A 19,091-nucleotide genomic window follows, 5' to 3' on the forward strand; every position below is an offset into this window, starting at 1 on the left:
ATGTGCAGCTATAAACCAATCTCTTTGTTCAGCCACAAAGTAAACTGCAGTTATGTGAGCTTACTTTAACTTTTGACCTTTCTCACCTGTGTTCTGCCCAGGTCAAGCTCTAACATTCCAGCAGATGACCTGCTTTCTGACTTGAAGCAGCTTTACCTCAAAGAAATGTTCTTTTCTTTCTTGACTGTAGTAGGGATCAAGAGGAGTTCAGTGTAGGAATCCCCCTTCCTGACTCCAGTCCTGATTCTGTTGACTCAGTCCTGGAACAGCTTGAGCTGACAAAACCAACTGACTCGGAGTCATAGGCCGTGGGTCAGTGGGGAGCAGTTTCAAGCCTCCCAAGATGTACAGCATGCTTGTATCTGTGGCACGGTCAGCCACTTTGAACCTTGTGTTGTGTTAAGTTAGGGATGGGTTATAACAGATACTATAAGTCTCTAGTCTTAATCTTGTTTCTGAAATTCAGTTTCAGGGCAGCTTATTTTTGGACAGGAAGAAAATAAATCTTAATAATTCAACTAACCCATATGTAATGTGTCTGGAACTGTCAGTGTTTAAAAATAAGCCACCATGTTGGGATGCCAGTTGTGCTTGTCCAGTTGTGTTTGTTTGAGGAGATTGTGTTCATGTTAAACTTCAGCCCTTTAGTATATTTCTGCTGTGTTATGCGTTCTGCATAGGACTTTTGAATTCCAGGTTTCAAAGGCATTTCAGAAATCAATCGGGCAGTTAGTAACATTTGCAAACTGCTTGGTTACATTTCATTGCCATGTTCTTTTGAGAAAGCAACATTTCCCACCCTAACATCCCCAGGAGGCGGTTATTCAGGGGAACCTGTTTTGCCAATCTCTGGTACCTGGTAAAACTGCTTCTGAAAATTAAGAAGTCTAACGTAGAGCACTTTTGTGTAAACAATTCACCAAGCATGGAAGCCAGGAAAATCATTTCACACCTATTGAAACGCTCTGCTCCCACAGGTAGAGGAGCAGGCCACTGCTGCTTTGTGGTAGGCAAGCCTACAGCATGCACGCTGTCACAGTGGTGTATAGAGAGGACTGCTGATCTGATGTATGTACTGACTAGAAATCTGTCTCCATTCATTTCTACTGTTAGGATAAAAGGAAAGAACCAATCTTGAGAGATCACAAAGGAAGAAAAGCTACTTGAGAAATAGACTCCAGTCCCTGCCAACTACTCTGAGACGTTCTAATTGAAAATGACTCCTGGTATTTCTTAAGAGGGACAAAATTCAAAGGAAAATGAAGGCTGCTTTTGAACAAAGGATTTTACCCCGTGCTGTTACATCATCTAAACTTATTCATAAATATACAATAGTTACCTTCTCCATACCTTTCTAAAGAACTTAGCAAGAAAGATTTTGCCTCTGCTGAGCTGAGTGAAGAGTTCAGAAGCTGAAGATCCTATTCTTTTATGGAAATATAGAGACTCTTATTAGCATCAGTAAAGAGTGAGAGATCTGCTTCTTGTTAGAGTTTGGCCTTTGCAAGTCAGAGACATTTGTCTTGAGGAGCCTGATTCATAATCTTTCTAATTTTTCTATAGTTCTTTGGCAGAGTGCAAACAAAGTAGGGTTTTTTTCTGTTTGTAAACAAGTATTCAGGGCTGTTTTTTTATTGCTTTTTTTTTTTTTTTTACAAAAGACATGAACTTATGTATAATATGTGTATAAGGTGTATTTAACTCTTTTGTCTTCTGTGATTTTTCTTTTCCCCTTTGAAGTAGCATTTTTAGAACTCTTCTGGTTCTTGGTTTGGTGGTGTAATATGCTTCCGCTTTAGGCAAAATCTCAGGAGTGAACCAACCAAGCATCTTAATGTGATGAAGTCGTTTAGGGAAGGAATTGCATCATCTGTCCTCTTTTGCTGTCTCTTTGAAGAATGTAGAAGTGGAACCTGCTGCACCTTCACATAGAACAGGAAAGGGGAGTGTTCCAGTGAAATCAGTGATCCAGCCCTGTGCTGTGTGCATGAAGGAATCCTGACTTCCTGATGCAGCGGGGATGGAGAAAGGGGCAGTCAGTCATCAGTATACAGGGATCTTTCATGAGTACTGGAACAAGGATCCTTAAGGTAGGAATGCAACTTCAGTGCCCAAAGGGATACTTCTCTAGAACTTTTCCATTCCAAGTAAGCAAATACTTCCACTCCTTCTGTGCAAATGTTTATTTCTTTATGACCAAAACATCCTTTACTTATTCCTGTTTTCTCTCTGGAAGCCGTATTATCAATTCAGGCAGATCACAGGAGAGGATAGAGGAAAGCCATGAGCATGAGCTGTCTATTTCATCTGACAGAGCACCTTGCAGCATTGTATTTGGAGTGCATAAGCTCCCTCAGCTCATCACAGAATGGAACTTGTGCAGATTTACTCCTATGTAAACTGCTCAGTCAAAATCTCTGCAGCTTGTACGCAGCCTGTGAAAGCCAAGCTCACTGGGGTCTGTGTGGGTTGCAGCTTCTGTCTGGAGCTCAGTGGTAGTTGCGATCTGTTGTAATGGTGGTGAAGCACTGAGCTGTCAGTGCCTTGTGCTCGCCGCTCAGCAGGGGAATTGCTGACTTCAGTGCTGCACATGGTGCTGGACCAGTAGTTGGAGAAGCACCAGTCATGTGTCCTGTGTCCCTTGAATGCGGTTTTAAGAAAACAAAACCCAGAACTCATCTGTCGTTGTGATGGCTTGCGTTCCTGCAAGCATTCCCTGTCTCACAAGCTGATTGCCTGTTCGCGGTTCAGGATGTGAATTTAGAGCATAGCCATGTTTGTGTGAGCACTGTGCTGTCCTTTGTCTTTGACTGAGGAGAGGTGTTTGGTACAGACACTGTTTACATCCCTGGAAGGGGCAGGTGTAGGAGCTGATGAGTTGAGGAGTTGAAGGCCTTCAACTGTGACTCTTGGTATGAAGAATTAAAATTAAAACTGACCTTGGAAGATGCAGTGAATTTTAACCCACAGAAGAATACTCTGCTCTTAGCTAAACATACATGCTTCTGTTTCCTTGTGAGGGAGAGGTCCAGCTCTGCTTTCTGAGCCCAGCCAGCAGCTGGTAAGGAGCTGGGAGGTGTCTATTGAAGGCCAAAAACAGTGCAGCTCTGCACTGATGTTCCTATGTAGCAAACATTGGTGAGAGCAGGAGGATAACTGGAGAGGGTCAGGGATGTCAGCAGCAATGGCAGCTAGCAACGATTTCAGTAGGAGGTGACCATGTCTCACCTCAGCATGCCACAGCTTGGTGTAGTTGCAGAAATGCCCTCGGTGATGTAAAATGTGCACCAAAGCAGCTGATTTTTATTATTTGCCAAATCTCATGCTGTCCAGACAGCGTTTCTGCTACCGCCTAGCGGCGTACTGAGCTAACTACAGCCCCGGCCCTCGCCTAGCAGAACAGCGAGAGCTGAGCAGCGCTGGAGCCTGAGGCTTTGGGCCATCAGCCCGAAGCCAATGGTGGCCCACGTTTCCACGAGCCCTGGGCAGCATTTAGTCACGGCACTTAATCCTAAATTGCACTGTGTTCCTATGCCTCTGTGTTGCTATAATGTACATATCTATCGGATTCTTTTGTAGATAAGACATTTTAGATAAAATTTTTAAATGGGCTCCCCCCTAGAATATTTTATGCCAGATGTCTAGTTTTTTTTACACTGGGGATTAAATGAGGTTGGATGCTGCGTGGGCAGGGAAAGGATAAGCGGATGGGTACGTTGGCTTTACAAAGGTTAACAGTGCATGTTTTAAAAGAAAAAATGGAAGAAAAAAAAACTGCTTGGAAAAAGAAAATCCATTCAAATATATTCTATGTTCTGCATAATAAAGAGTTTAAAAAGAAAAGCTCTGCCGTGCCCTTCCTTCGTGCCGTCCGCAGGGCTGGGCGAGCTGGAAGCTCGGTGGAGCAGCGCTCTGCTCCCCACGCAGGAGCCTTCCCGGGGGCGGCGGCGGCTCCGCGTCCCCCTCCGCGCCGCTCCCGCCCCTCCGCCCGGCGCCGCTCCCGCTCTCGCTGCGGCCGCGCCGCGCCCTCCTCGCGTCACGCGGCCGGGCCGGGCCCCGCCGAGCCGCGGCCGCCCCAGCGCCGTGCCCGGATTCCCCGGCGGGGGCAGCGCCCGGTGCCGCGGGGCCGGCGCCGAGGAGGCGAGCCGGCGGCCGGGAGCGCCGCGGAACAAAGAGCTCCGGGCCGGGCCCGGCGGCGGGGCAGCGCCGGGGAGGAGAGTCCGTTGGCGGCCCCGCGGCCATGCCGCCTTCGGGAGGGGAGGAGCGGCCGGCGGAGCCCCGGAGGGGCCGCGCTCGGAGGGAGCGAGGGGCCGGCCCGGCAGTGCCGGGAGCCCCCCGAGCGGGGCAGGGGCAGGGGCGCGGCGCGGGGCCCGGCCCGCAGCCGTCCCGCGACGGACGGCGGTGCCGCGGTGCTCGGCGTCGCCGGAGGAGCGGCGGCCCCGGGGAGTGACTCCGGTGGGGGAGGAGGAGGAGAGGAAGAAATCAGAGTGCCGCGGGCCCGGAGGGGGTGGGGAGGCGAAGCCCTCTCCTCCCCCCTCCCGCACGCACTTGCGGAGCTCTCAGAGTCGCCCTTCAGCATCGGCGGCACCGGGAGGCGAACCCGGCGGCGGCGGAGCCCGGCGTGCCCCGGCCGCGCTTCTGCATTTATTTTTTTTTTTGCTGACCGCTTTTTTTGGCTCTTTTTTTTTTTTCTTCTGGTTGGTTTCCCCGCTCTCGCCGGGGGCCGCCGTGCCCGGCGCCGGGCGGTCACGGAGCGATGCCGCTGCCGGGCGGGAGGGTGGTACTCGTCCTCGGCTTCGTTCTCCTGACAGCGCTCCTGGCCGCCGTGCGGGGGCTGCCCGTCAGCAGGCAGCGCGGCGGGGCCAGGGAGAGGAGCTCCAAGCTGGCCGAGGTGAGCGGGGAGCGCCCGGAGGCCCAGGTGGGAAGCGGGGAGCCCGGCCCGGCCCGCGGTGCTGCGGCTCCGCCCGTCCCTCCCGAGTGCGGGCGGCAGCGGGGGGAGCTGCTGCTGCCGGCGGCCGCTCGCGGGTATCCCGCGCCGCGGCGGTGTAAGGCGAGGAGCGCGGCTCCCAGGTGACTGCCGTGAATGGGGAGCGTTGTGCGCAGCGTCCCGCTTCCTGCGGCAGCGCAGAGCAATGAGGGCGCGGGTCCGGGGCGAGTCGGAGAACGGAGCCGTCCCGGCTCCATCTGCGCTGCCGCACGTTGCGGCGCGGCGGGGAGGAGGTGGTCGACGTCGTCCCGCGTCTACTAACACACGGGGTTGCGATTTGAGACGGAGTCCTCCGTTTCTGGAGCGCGTAAGGGAGAACGTTCGTCGCTAAGGAGTTGGACTGGGTGACCTTTCAGGGTGCCTTCCAGCTCAGACGAGGCTGTGGTGGTTCTGTGATGAGCTGGGAGCAGTCGTGCCCGGTCTGAGCTGCAGCAGACTGCACGAGCACACTAGTGCGGGTGGTTAAGGAAAGCCGGAGTGATTTTGGGTCATAGGCACAGATGGTTCGTGTTGCAGAGCCGATAGGTCCGGTCTCTATGGCAGCGGGGCCGCCACATCTGGAGTATTGGTTACACTGTGGGTAATGCCCTGCAGATGTGGGCAGGACGGAGGGGCCCGCGGGAGAAAAACAGAAGTGATGGAGCGGGGCAGATGGACGGCCACGGCGATTAAACATTTACGCGGTGCTGACTTATTCTAATTAAGCATCTTTAAATAAAGCAAACATTTTTTCTCTGTTTAAATTTAAATGGGATTTTTTCTAACTTCTACTGAGCCTGAGTTATCCTATAACAATTTAGAAGAGGTAAAAGGCCGTTGTCACTTTTCTGAGTTAGAGAGTCTTCTAGTTGCAGGAAGGAATGAGGCAAAGCATGCTTCATGGGTGAGGCCTCGCTGATGTGTCCTGGGTCCTGCACCCCAGCAAAGACTCATCACTTCAGCCCTTACAAATGGATGGAGCACTCACATTTGCTTTCTCTCCGCTGTGATACTGTGCAGAAGAGCTTTGCCCTAATTACTCCGAGTCCATCATAAGCCACAGATGCGACGAGAACATTTTATATTCAATCTCTTCAGCAGTTAAAAAGAGGGAATGCTTTCTTCCAAACCATGCCTGCAAATTTAACAAGGGAAGACATCTCCCCATTGTCTGTCTCTTTGGCCATATTTCAGGAGGTGTGTGGGCTCCAAAGCAGCGTGCAGTGACCAGCAGGGTTTTCTCCTGCAGTCTGGCTGCCTCGCAGCTGGACACTGCAGTGCCCCCAGCTCACATGCGGTGCTCCAGGTTTGGGTAACAGTGCTCAGAAGAGCTCATGTCCCTGGGGGGTCAGCTCATCACATTGCTTAATGCCTTGTTTATTTCTGAAGTCAGGGGGTTTTAATGCAAAATATGTTTTGATAAACTCCTTGGATTCCAAAATATTGGCTTTGAGCACTGTTGGTTGATGTTTGGATTCTTTCCGACTGATGCACATCAGTTCAGTGCTCTTCTAGGAAGTATGAAGTGAGCAGTGCTCCAGCACAACAGGAAAGCAAGCTCTAGAAGTGTTCAGACTTGCATTCACTGATACAGCCACTGTGTGTAGCTGTGCACAGAGGTACCCGTAACAGCAGCAGCACCAGCACTGTGCTGGCAGCATCTCCTGCAGCGCAGCCATGCCATGGGATGGAGATCCAGGAGTGTGCTGTTGGAGTGCCCGTGTCTGAAGCTGCCACAGTTGAGGCAGTCCTGATGACAGTCACAGGCAGCTGGCAGCCCAGGCTGGAGGAGCACATGGAATTAAGTGTGGCATCAGGTGATGTGTGCCTGGCACTGTGAGCAGTCCCGAGCTAGGTGTGTCAGCTGTGCTGGAAGGAAGTGGCTGGACTGGAGCTGCCGAGCCATGAGCCAGGTCCTCGGCACCTGGCAGTGCTGGCACGGCCGCGTGGGGACACTGCAGGGACGGGGGGGGGGGGGGGGGGGGTCTGGGTGGCACCGCGCCCCTGGAGCGGTGAGGGCAGCCCGGCTGTGGCAGCGGCAGTCACTCTGCCTGCGGATGTGCTTTTTACCTTTTCAGTTCTTCAGCAATTAAGCGTTCTTGTCCCTGGCTTTGTCCTTGGCGGAGGTCGGATTTGCGCGCACAAAACGTGCACTGAAGCATCCTTCCGCCCTGAAAGGGACTCTTTGTGCGCGGGGAGGTACTTTACCCTTTGTAGCAAATTTCCTTTTGAGAAGTGCCAAATTATCTTTGTCAACACAGTTGAAAACCCTCCTGCCCCGGGGCCGAGTCGGGCGCAAACAATGGGAGCTGGGTGCAGGGGAGCTGCGCGATCAGGGGGCTCCTTCCTTCTCACTGTGCAGATGGGGCTGTGCGGCCCCACAGCCAGAATCAAAGGGGTTCCTGCAAAAGGCACATGGAGGGGGAGGGATTGGGTGCAAACCTCACTGCAGGGCATCTCCCGGCCCTCCCTGGCAGAGCGGCTGTTCCTGGTGAGTCCTGGGGAATGCTCCTATCTGCTGCTGGCCTGGACCAAATATCCGCAATGCCCTGGGGATGGTGTCAGGCTCCTGCATACCTTGAAGACTGATGATGGCAGTTGTGCCTTCAGCCGCAGTCCCCTGAAGCCCGGCTGTGGCACATGATTAAGCTGGTGTAGGGCATGCGCCTGGGATTTCGTGCTGGTGTCAGGGAGTGGAGAAAGGAGCCTTTTGCTTTCCATGGAATCAATAAACATTTTTCAACTCAGAATAATTCCCAAACCATCCACCTGACACCGTCCCCATGGCAGGGTGAGGCAAGCTGGGCCGCTCCGTGTTCCCAAGCACGTGGCAGCTTTGGTCTTGGTGTTCAATGAAACACCAGAGCCAAGAGGCAGGGCAGGGCAGGCAGCAGCACTACTGTGTAGAAAAGCTCCCATTTCAGACAGAAGTTTGTAAAAGTGCAAGGACTTCTATATTAATATAACATTTTTGAGGGGGATATTCGGTAGGCTGTTTTACACGACCAGCTGCACACATTGGCTGCCATGGTGTGTTTCAGGGCTGCTCAGCTTCTGTACCTTCCCTGTGTGTCAGGACTCTGGAGTTTGTCTGAGGAGCTGTTCAGTCCCTTAGAGATGAAGACATCGTGAGGATAGTGACCCACCTGTCCAGCAGCCCCCATTAGCTCTTGGCTGTGGATTGCATTTGTCTCCCAGAGAAGAACGTGTCTTCAAAGGGAACAGAACACTGTCAGTTCATCCTGGTTACTGCTGCCTTTGCTGCTCCCTGGTGCTCCCAGCTGGGCCATGAACATGTCCCAGGCTGCGGCAGCCATCATTACACACAGACGTTCTCTCTTTGGGAGAAAGAGCTCCAGGCTGCTTGGCAGGAACTGCATTGCATTGGCTGTGGGGAGGAGGGATGAGGACACTTGCTCTGCTCTGTTTGGGGGTTTTGGTCTCAGGGTTCTGCCTGAGCTGCAGTGGTGGAGGAGGCAGCAGCTGGAGCAGTCAGAGGGTTGCAGTACTCAGGCTGACAAATGTATGTCATTAGCTGGAACAAGTTAATGGTTACTGGAGCACATGGCAACAAGTTAACAGGCAACTCAGTCAGATGCATTAAGAGCTTATGTGTGTTAGGGCTCAGCTATGTTAACCGGAAACATGTGCCCAAGCAAGGGGTTTGCCTGAGAGGACCAGAGGGTATGGCTCTGTCTGTCCCCCTCTCTCCATGGTCCCTGAGGGGCCCAGGTCCCTCACACTGCTGCACTTTGTCCCGGCATCTGGTCAGCTGGGTGGCAGTGGGACCCTTCTGGACAAGGTGCCCCTGCCTGCAGTGTGGCCTGCTGGGCTGGCCTGGGAGCACAGTCCCTCAGCACGAGGAAGGCTTGAGGCCTCAGATACTGCGGGGACACCGTGGCTGTGCCAGCTGGGCATACTGCTGGGCCCCACGCAGCTGCGCAGTGTCCTGGCTCCTCACAGTGCTGTGAGCTGTTTCTCCATATTGAGGTGTCCTCCCTGCTGGGGCTGGCTTTGCTTCAGAGACAATATAGTCCCAGGCCTTTGGAAGGGTTCTGAGACTGCAGTTGCCACAGTTGTGGCAATAAATGAGGGATGTGAGGAAGCCTTTGATGCTGCCTCCTGCAGCTCCCTCCTGGGGACAACTAGGCTGTGGCCATTTAGAAGAGAGTGTTTCCTTGTAATCTGAAGTATTTTGATAACTGTGAAAACTATAGCCATGGGAGTGTAATAATTATCTGTGTGGCTCTGTTTGCTGCCAGCTCCTACTGGTCCATTAAAAACAGGATCTTCCCACACTGGAGTGATAACCAAGTGCCTCATCTGTTCCACGAGCACTTAGAGCTCTCCCAGAATGTGAAGGGAGTTGTTTGTGTCATTATTTAACAAAACCAAACCAAAAAAGAAGTCACATGAGTTGATCATTAGGCGGACAGGCAGGTGGATCACCTGGGAGGTCTTGGTCCCATGCTTTACTTGCACCACAGCCCCTGTGCAGGCAGGAACGTAGCCAGAGTGGAAGAAGAGCAGTAGCTGAAGGTGTCTGATCTTCAGGAGCTCAAAAAATAAAATTCTGATCTCTGTTTGGTACTTTACAGGTTCATGAGCAGTCAGGTTTGCCACAGAGCACAAGAAAAATGGTAAAAATTTGGAGGGAGCTTGGAGGAATGAGTAGGAAGATGGCTGTGTAGACTCAGCTCTGTTCAGGAAAAGATTAATACTTCTTCTGGTTGGGTTTATCCTGGTAACAAAGACTAGCTCTGCTCAGCAACGCATGGAGGTGCAAGGAGTGCTGCCACTTGGGTTAATATGTAGAACCCCATCAGCTTTCAGCACCTATGGAAATGCTGTTGGGGGAACACATATTGGTGATATGGGTAGCAGAAAATTTTGTGAAAGGACAGCCTAGCACAGGGACTGATCTGCTGATGCTTTCAAGTTTTAAACTGCTTTTTTAACACAGGGTTAGCTCAGAGTCTCGGAGTTTATGGTCAAGTTGCAGATTTTAAGACCAGAAGAAATAGTCACGTTGCTGGATTTCTTCTCTAGCACAGTTGCTTTATGTATGTTTGAGCCAGTACCTTATGCCGGGCTGACTCCACAAGAGACAAGCCTCCTCCTTGTTAGCTTGTTCCTGTGGTTAGTCAACTGCAGTGTCAAAGCATGATCCTTATTTTTCAGCAAAATTTGTCTGGCTTTGACTCACGAACATTGGTTCCTATTACATGTTTCTGTTCTGGATTAGAGTTGCTGGTGCCTGATGGGTTGTTTCCTTAAAGAACCAGGAAATCAAGTGATTGCTTTATCTTTTTTTAACCTGACAAATGAATTGTGTGAGTCTTTCACTGGAGAAAGATTTCTATTCCCTGGAGCCATTCTGCAGCTGTTCTCTTCATCATTTTCAGATTTCCAGGCAACTTTAATAGAGGTGTTTGGACTAGAAATGGGAAAATAACAGCTTTTAATCTCTATAAATAATGTGGCTTTTCCCCACACCTTTTCCATATACCCTGTTACCCGTTAGGTGCAAAACATGCGTAGCACTGAGGTGAATTGCTCACAAGTTCCTTCCACTTCCAAATGTCTTTGCCGAGTTTGTGCTCTGAGGTTTTTAGGTGACCCTACACGTGGGAGAGCAGGGATTACTTGGAAAGTATTGCTGGGCTGGTAGGAAGGCAAATGTGATCTTGCCTCTTGATTTTTGTTGCCTTCAGCCTAAGCACAGCGTTCACAAATGGAACCATGTGCTGTTTCTTTCCCAGCCAGGGAACATCACTGGGCATCGTATGGACAAGGCAGGAGCTGGAGCTGGGCTGTGTCAGTTTCTGGTTTGGTTTTTCCTTTGCTAGTATAAGCTGGTTACAGAGGAAGGCTAGAGCTGCACAGTGGTCAGGAGACACTGACTGCTTCCAGGCACTGTGCCCTCTACTTGTGATGCATGGTGGCGAACTTGCTCTCCTGATGGTAGAAGGAGATGGGAGCTGCCTACAACTGGGTTTGCTGTGTTTTACTGATGGCCAGGTTTGGGCCAGAGAGAACCAGCTGGATACGACCTCATGCACAAATCTCATGCAAGGGCTCTGTAAACAGCATTATTTTAGCTGCAAACAGTCAAGGTTTTCTTTTTTGTGAGTCACCTGTGGGGGCCACCCAAGCAGACACCTGCAGAGGCCTTTGTGCCCCCATAGGATCTGGGAGCAGAGGGAGCTCTGTCTGCCCAGCAATACTACCCCAGCCCGCTATTCTGTGACACATCTACATTTCCCCTGTGGGAACAGTACTCTGAATTTCTTGAGCTTGTTTGGGCGTAAAATCTGAATTAGGCACTGAGTGTAACTTTGGAGACTTAGAGTCTGTTCCTGGCTCAGTTGCTGTGATGTCCTTGGGTGAGTTTGGATCTCATCGCTAGAGACCTTCATTTCCATGCGTATTAAATTTGGGTCCTCTGTGAAAGGGGCTTGCCCAGCCCCGTTAAGCTTGTTGCAAATTACACACAAGTGCCTGCGCTGTGCCCAGGGGCTGCATTCAGCACACTCAGCTGGAAGCAGACCCAGTGCTGCGGGCAGTGCCTTGTGGCCAGCACTTGCTGAGCAGGCGAGGCTGTGTCCTGCCTTCCTTATCTCCCTGGCAGGGGCTGGAGGCCTTGAGGAGGGGCAGCGGGGTGCTCTTCTGGTGAAGACCCATCTGGTGAAGTCTGTCACGGGCTGTTCCCTGCGCCAAGCCCGCTCTGGTCAGCAGCCAAGGGACCAGCAGTGTCCCTGCTGCTCTTTTCCCTCCCCCGGGGATGGGAGGGGGATGCAGGCTTTGATGTACGGGCACAGGGCTGGGGACAGGCTGTGTGTGCTCATGAGAGCCTGGCCAGGCTCCAGCTGCCTTTGAAGTGCTCCAGTGATCAGGATGAAAGGGAGGGGAGTCCTTCTCCAAACCATCTGGCTCTAATTGCAGGTAGAAATGCCTCTCTGCATCCCCCATGGGGAGGGGCATGCCGCTCTGTTCGTTAATCCCGCCACTCTGGTCTGGGCTGGCGCAGAGGGCAAGAGATTGGAAACAAAAGGGGGTTTCAGCCAGGCAGCCAGAAATAGATGCTGCTGGCAGAGCTGCCGGGGCTTCGGGCATCTCTGCACCCAGTGTGGAGCTGCAGGGCCCCAGGAAAATTCCCAGGGAAACCCATGCCATGACAGGGCTTGGCCAGTTGTTCCCATCTCCAATTTCATCCCTCTGATTCACACCCTTCAATGCTGGTGTGGAGGTGAGGGCTGTGGGGACACAGGGACAACCTAGCTGTGTGTCAGCCCAGGGTCCCTGCCCACTCCTGCCAGGCCACACAGGACTAGGCAGCAGTACTGTGTGTGTCACTGAGGTGTCAGCAGCACGCTGTCACTGGCAGTACATGCAAGTCGTTTGCTTTGTCATATTTGGCTGGGCATTCTTCCCATGGAAATAAAGACAGTTTGGTTATATCAACAGTTCTGTTTCCTCCTTGTAATAATCTTTGGGCAGCATCTTAAATCTCAGTTACTTAAAGCAACGTGTGTTTAGTTTTAAGTCATCTGCACTAGTACCGATACACAGAGTGATTTCTCTAGGTGTTCCACTGTTGTAAATCCCTTCACATGAGCTCTGGCAGCTCTGTGCTCATGAGCAACCCATAGCCAGGAACCAAGAAACAGCCAAAAAGGGAGAACAAGCAGTGGAAAGCCAGATGGCACCAGCACTGGGACAGCAGGGATGTGCGAAGAGAGGGTGGTTGATGGGAAGGGAGCACAACCTGAGCAGACCTGTAGCTGCTTGAGTGCAGTGAGATCCCAGCACAGTGCAGGCCTCTTGGTGTTAATTAATTGTTAATCGCTGTTCTGCTCCATTCTGCAGTGAGATGAGGCAGGGAAACTGTTCAGCACAGAAGAGCAGATCCTGCTTCGCTGGGCAGCAGCCACCCTCAGGAAATGGCTGGGTGAGTAAGGAGCCATCCGTCCTCACTGCCTCTTCCCCCTGCAGGTCTCTGCCTCGTCAGACCCCCGTGCAGCCGGTGATGAGGAGCTGCCACCATCAGGCAGGGCACGGGGCTTGCGGCGCAGTGGGCAGGCAGGCCCACGGCGGCACCGGCGCCGCGGAGCTGCTCAGCAAACAGTGAGGAGCCCGGTGCACCCCCAGCCCAGTGGTGCTGGCCGGGAGGAGAGCCTGCCCTTTGTGCTGGACCTGCAGAGCTTGCCAGGGCTGGCCAATGTCGACCTGAGCGCCCAGAACCCCAACATTCAGGTGAGAAACGGGAGTGAGTGAGATGAAGGTTGGGTGATTCCCTAACAGAAAAACTTTCAAGAGCAGCTTTCTATGGCTTTATGTGGTTGTGTGTCTTGGTATCTTGGCAGCTATCTCAGGTGCAAATAGCACCTCAGCCTCTGAGGGGCTCCCTTGGCCAGCCTGCAGTGTTGGCACAAACAGTGCCTTCCACTCTGACTCTGCTTAGTCCCTCCAAAGGATGAGATCTCCAGTGCTCATAGTCCTTTAGACCAAAGTGGCTATGACTGTCCTTATGCCAGAGGACATCCATAGCCAGGACATCAACCATGCCCTGACTCACCACTTTTGCCTCATATCTGGCTTTCAGGTAACCATTGAAGTGGTGGATGATCCTCAGGCTGAGATGGAGATGGACTTGTTGAAGGAAACAAGCAATGACTGGTCCTTGACGTCCTCTGAATGGTTGTCCCACAAGGACCTCTTCTGGCCTCTTTTCTGGGAATACACTGACCCCAGCGAGGAGGAAGAGGAGGAGGATGAGGATGACAATATTGATGTAGGGGACAGGGAGGAGGAAGAAGATGAGGAGGATGAGGATGAAGAAGAGGAAGAAGATTATACTGCAGAGTATGAGGAGGAGGAGTCCATGCTCAGTGGAGTAGGAGATGACTGGGAGCAGCGGTGGCCCGGTCAGAAGAACTGGATCTTTAAGGAAAAATATAATTATGGTAAGTGCTCTTGAGTATGGCCAGCAGCAGCCCACCCACTGTCTGTCTCACTGTAGAGTGAGCACCCATGCACAAAAGATCCTGAGCACCAGCGAGGTTGGGAATGTGCAGCGATGCCAGACTGGGTCTCAGTGGCCATGAGCAAAGCTGTGAGAGCCTTTGCTTGAGGGCTGCCAGCAAGGGCAGGGTTGGCTCTGGGCATCATGTGTCTAGGCACCACAGGTGGCTCTGTATCCCTGTAAATGGCATCTCAGGAACAGAGCAGAGCTGAGGAATATCTGGGTTGGCTGCTGGCTCCTTCCTGCTGAGGCTTTCTACAAGGTTCATCCCTCTCTGCCTGTCCTGTGCCACATGCAGACTATGAAGACGAGGAGGAATGGAGCCCATGGTCCCCTTGCAGCATCACTTGTGGCAGTGGCAACCAGAAGAGGACCCGGTCGTGTGGCTATGCCTGCACAGCAACAGAGTCAAGAACCTGCGACCTGCCACGCTGCCCTGGTGAGCCTTTGGCCATCCTAGTGCTCAAACACTGCTGGGACACTGTTCCATCCCAACATAGGTTGGTCCCCACGTTGCTGATGCTGGGCAGGCTGGGCCTGCTGCCAACATGGGGAGGGAAAAGGGCACAGGGAGCAGGCTGCTCTCAGGGCAGGGACACTCCTTGCAAACAGGTCAGCAAGGGGACCCTTGTTCCCAAAATCCACACGCAGGCCCTAGTTTTGGCTGCTTTCTCAGGTTTCAAGTGCCAAGTCCCTCTTATCCAGAGGATTCCTCATGGTTCCAGAGCTCACTAAGTTGGATATGGTTTGGAATAATGATTGTGGGTGCTTGTTTCCATGAAGAAACTCTGGTGGGGCATCATGGTGCCACAGACAGTTGTGTAAAGCGCAGGAATGGTGGACTGAGACCCAGCTCCTTGCATAACTCCTCACTTCTATCTCACAGGGCCTGAAACCCAATCCCAAGGTTTACAGAGAGACAGCTCTGTGCACCAAGGTTTGCATAGCCCCTGTGCCTAGGCCCTTGTGGCCCAGTTCGTCCTCCATGTCTTCATCCTGGAGGCACAGGGCCATGTCACCAAAGCAGTGGAGGGAGAGGTGCCCTTTGGGAGGGAAAAAAACCTGTCTTCCTTTTCTGGAAGTTTAGCCCATCTCCGGAGGCATTAAAGGTGAGGTTGAACAGCCTGATTTAGTGGATGGCAACCCTGACCACAGCAGGAGGTTGGAACTAGATGATCTTTAAGGTCCCCTCTGACCTAAGCCATTCTGTGATTCTCTGCTTTTTTTTCCCCTTCTCAAGGAGCAGAGGGAGAAATAGTCTTCCCTACAGAGGAGACTCCTTTCAGAAGTGACAACACCACAGAGCTGTTCAACTCAGGTCAGCTTCTGCCCCATCCTCGTGCTGGGGCCTAGGTGCTTTCGTACAAAACCCTGTGGGAAGATGCAGTTGGTGGGGGGGGATGTCCCAAAGGCTTCCTGGTCCTCTGTCCAAACCTTGCTCCTTTCACTGCCATGTGCAGGCTCAACTGAGTTGTATTGCCAGCAATGCTGGGACACCCAGTGACTCCCACAGCCAGGTAAGATAGGATAAAAGCGATCCTACCCCATGGTTTGCAGTGGTTGAGGCCAGCTTGCAGCCTACCCTCCTGCAGCTCTGTCATGCTGGGATGCCGGTGTCCTTCCCCTCCAAGGAGCCCGGTGGCTTCTGCCAAGTTTTGTGGGGTCTCATGCTGGAGCTGGCAAGGCAAGGAGTGGTACTTGTGCCCTCACCCTTTTGCTGCCTCTCTCCTAGATGTTGACAGCTGTGAGAAGTGGCTGAACTGCAAGAGTGACTTCCTCACCAAGTACCTCAGCAAGGTGCTGACGGACCTGCCCAGCTGTCCCTGCTCCTACCCGCTCGAGGCTGTTTACAGTGCCGTCAACCTGCGGGATGAGCGACAGGGCAAGAGCTTCCGCTGGCGGGATGCCAGCGGCCCCAAGGAGCGCTTGGACATCTACAAGCCAACAGCGCGCTTCTGCCTGCGCTCCATGCTCTCCCTTGACAGCACGACGCTGGCGGCCCAGCACTGCTGCTACGATGAGCACACTCGCCTCATCACCCGGGGAAAGGGTGCTGGTGTTCCCAACCTCATCAGCACCGAGTTCTCCCCAGAGCTGCACTACAAGGTGGACATGTTGCCCTGGATCCTCTGCAAGGGCGACTGGAGCCGTTACCATGCTGTGCGACCACCCAATAATGGGCAGCGGTGTGCGGACAACCCGGCCGAGGAGGAGTACCTCTCCCAGCTGCAGGAGGCCAAGGAGTACTAGCCACAGCCATGCTGAGAGGAGACAGGGGGCCACCATGCATCTGGCTTCTGACAGATCCTGCCCTGACTCATGCTGTGAGGGCTGGAGCCATCCCTCATTCTACTCTCCCTTGGGAGCACAGCTGAGCCCCAGCCTTGTTGGTGGGCTCCTCCTGGAGCCAAGTGGAGCAGGGTCTCATCATCTCAGCGAGGCGTCTCAACTCCCACCAGGTTTGTGAGTGTGCAGGAGATGGTCACTGTGTCACCTCAGCTGTGCCACCTGGGGCAGGTCCCCCACCACCGCTCCCTTTTGGGCAGTGCAGAGCCAGGGTGCAGGGGATGAGAGCCAGGGTCTAGTGTCAGGGGAAAAGGGATTGCTCCCTTGTACTTTTTCTAAGGTCTCCTCCATGGCCTTGTATTGCAAGCTGTGAGTGAGCATCTGCAGTGTGGAGTGGCCTCAGTTCCCATTGGTGTCATGCTGCATCTGAGGAGCTGGCTGACTGCAGGCAGAGCTGCCTGTTCCTGTTGGTGTGCCTGCCCTGGCACGTGCTGTCCTCTTCTACAAGCAGGGATTGTCCTTCTTGAAGGGACGGGACTGTCCCAGCACTGTATGGGGAAGGGAGCCGCCCCTCTCCTTGGCTATTTGCCTTCTCAACAGGGAAGGAAAGGGTGGAGGCTTATCAAGGTTTTGTGGATAAGTGACTGTATGTGGGGCAGGGGGATGAATAGCTGCATGGGCTTCTGTGGCAAGATCAACTTATTATCTCAGTGGTTTTGGCTGCTAAAGGGAGCACTCAGTGCTGGAGCATGAATGAGGTGAACCTTTGAAATAGCTCTTCACAGGAGAACTACACAGGTCTGCATTTCAGCCTCTCTACCTCAGTGCTTGGGAGAGCAAGCTGTCTGCACCTGTGCAAGTTTCATCACCAGCCCTGCTCTGTCTCAGATCCCTGGTGGCTCCCCAGCAGGCTTCAGTGCTTGGAAGCCAATGTTATATGGCCCAGTCCTACATTTCCCACCTATAGCAGCCAAACCACCACTTGGTGCTGTTACTGTAAGAGGAGCAAAAAGTTCTGAGCCAAGTTCCCCATGGTGATGAGGATATATCACCACTGGGAGCATGCAGTGTTGCCCTTTCTAGTTTGCTGCTCATCTCTTGTCCTTCTGAATGCATTCTCTATGTGGTGTTTACCTAGACCCTCATCAAGAGGCAGCCCAGAGAAACATGTCCTGGTTACACCCTGCTGCTCTCCAGGCTTGCTGCTTCGCTGGGCAAGCAAACATGGCTCCAAATGAGGAAGAAATGTGCTAATTGTCAATACATGGTGTCTGCCAATTGTGACAGTCTCCATGTCCACTTTGGTCTTGCCTGTTATATTTTTTTTTTTTAGTTTTACGCAAATTCTTGTCAGTTTCTCCTGTCATGTTTTTGGGAACTCCAGAGCTCCTGAACTTCCCACAGGAAATCTAGGTTGAGCACCTTGATCTCTGGACATTCAGTAGTTGAACCTGGCTGAAACTGTTCTCAACTTTCATTTAGCAAATCTTACGCATCAGAGGAAATAAAAAAGCGCAGTTCGAGCAAACAGGAAGAAGAATAAAGTCATTTCTGAACTAGAGATTTCAGCTAGGGCAGTCGGTTACTCCATGTTCTTCTGCAGAACACTGTTAGACCAAAAGATGTCTGTGTAGGTTCGGCTGGCCTTGACTTGGCCATCTTGTGCTAGCTCTGTCCTAATTCCAAGAGCCTTCTCCAGAATAAGTGAAGATCCATTATCAGGTAGCTCTTCGGGGAATCTATGTTATGTAAGCTGAGTATCTTTTGATCCTCTTGTCTCAGTTATTAGTGGAATACTGCATCCATAGACATCAGTAGATAGAGCTTCATTGCTGGTAAAACAAAAGTATTAGTCAAGTTATCGTGGAATTATTTAGCTGTTTTTTCACACTTGGATCCACAGACCCCAGTTATAGGTGCCATCAACATGTAGGCACACGTGATCCATTTTCCAAAAGGCAGGCAGTGTTAAGACGGCAGGCATTATGTAATGAGTAAGGAGAAAGATGCAACCAACAGGTGTGGATGGAGACTCAAACTGTGGTAAATTTTCATCACTACTACATGCTCTGTTGCTGAAGTGAATGTTTGATCCCTTCCTGTGAAGAGGTAGTTCATATGGAGATGGTCCCGAGGGAATGGCAGTGATCTTGCAGGTTGATTTTGGGAGCCTGAGACGTGTGTAAGGAGGCTCACTGACAGATACGGAGGCATTAGTACTGAAAGCAAATAAACTGAGCGCTGAGCTGTGGGAGAATGAGTTTTTTGCCTTCTGTTTCAGAAGACTTTAATTCCCATAAGACGTCTTAACTAATGCAAACAACCTTATGTTTCTGGTGGGCAGTATTGGACCTGTGCATGGAAGGGGGACCTCTGCAAACAGTCTTTCTTGAAAGAGATTTTAGATAACTCAGCTGATTTGTTTCACTGGCCCCTGAGGCAGCAGTCCTAATAAGGACTGTTACCCAGGTATTGCACCCTGCCATGTTTACACTGGGAATATCAACCAGTCTAATTCCCTGGAAAGAAACTGTAACTTCTGCAATAAATGCAGTTCCCATCCAGGGGCAAGTAGAAACATCTATTGCATTAAGCCCCTACTAAAATCTGATTGAAAGCCAAGTGGTTATTCTGCCTGGATGCCTCTGTGGACTGGAAGGTACAGGCATGAACTGGGGTAGAAGAAATGCAGCAGTAGTGTTCCCCCTTCACATGAGCACCCTACACACTGGAAGGCTTTGCAGAGCACCATAAGAAAAGCAGACATTAAGCAAGAATATATTTTTATATGCCATCAAATATTCTGTCCATCCC

The 19,091-nt window shown here is 52.0% G+C and overlaps 1 protein-coding gene across 1 annotated transcript; it reads left to right on the top strand.

The window, feature by feature from the left end:
- The first annotated feature begins 4,756 nt into the window (after positions 1 to 4,756).
- On the top strand, positions 4,757 to 17,193 carry ISM2 (isthmin 2). Its single transcript, XM_065752206.1, has 6 exons — positions 4,757 to 4,891; positions 12,962 to 13,222; positions 13,572 to 13,932; positions 14,290 to 14,430; positions 15,232 to 15,309; positions 15,724 to 17,193. The coding sequence occupies exons 1-6, from the start codon at positions 4,757 to 4,759 to the stop codon at positions 16,239 to 16,241; spliced, it is 1,494 nt and encodes a 497-aa protein (XP_065608278.1). The 3' UTR covers positions 16,242 to 17,193.
- Positions 17,194 to 19,091: the final 1,898 nt, after the last annotated feature.

Source organism: Cyrtonyx montezumae, unplaced genomic scaffold, assembly GCF_038088225.1.
Source record: "Cyrtonyx montezumae isolate F1298 unplaced genomic scaffold, pur_monq_1.0 scaffold_10, whole genome shotgun sequence".
Taxonomy (NCBI): domain Eukaryota; kingdom Metazoa; phylum Chordata; class Aves; order Galliformes; family Odontophoridae; genus Cyrtonyx; species Cyrtonyx montezumae.

Excerpts from the sequence above, each read along its gene's own strand:
- ISM2 (XM_065752206.1), top strand. The coding sequence starts at position 4,757 with ATGCCGCTGCCGGGCGGGAGGGTGGTACTCGTCCTCGGCTTCGTTCTC. Across the intron at positions 13,933-14,289 it reads TAAGGAAAAATATAATTATG|ACTATGAAGACGAGGAGGAA; the intron begins GTAAGTGCTCTT and ends TGCCACATGCAG. Across the intron at positions 15,310-15,723 it reads CACAGAGCTGTTCAACTCAG|ATGTTGACAGCTGTGAGAAG; the intron begins GTCAGCTTCTGC and ends CCTCTCTCCTAG.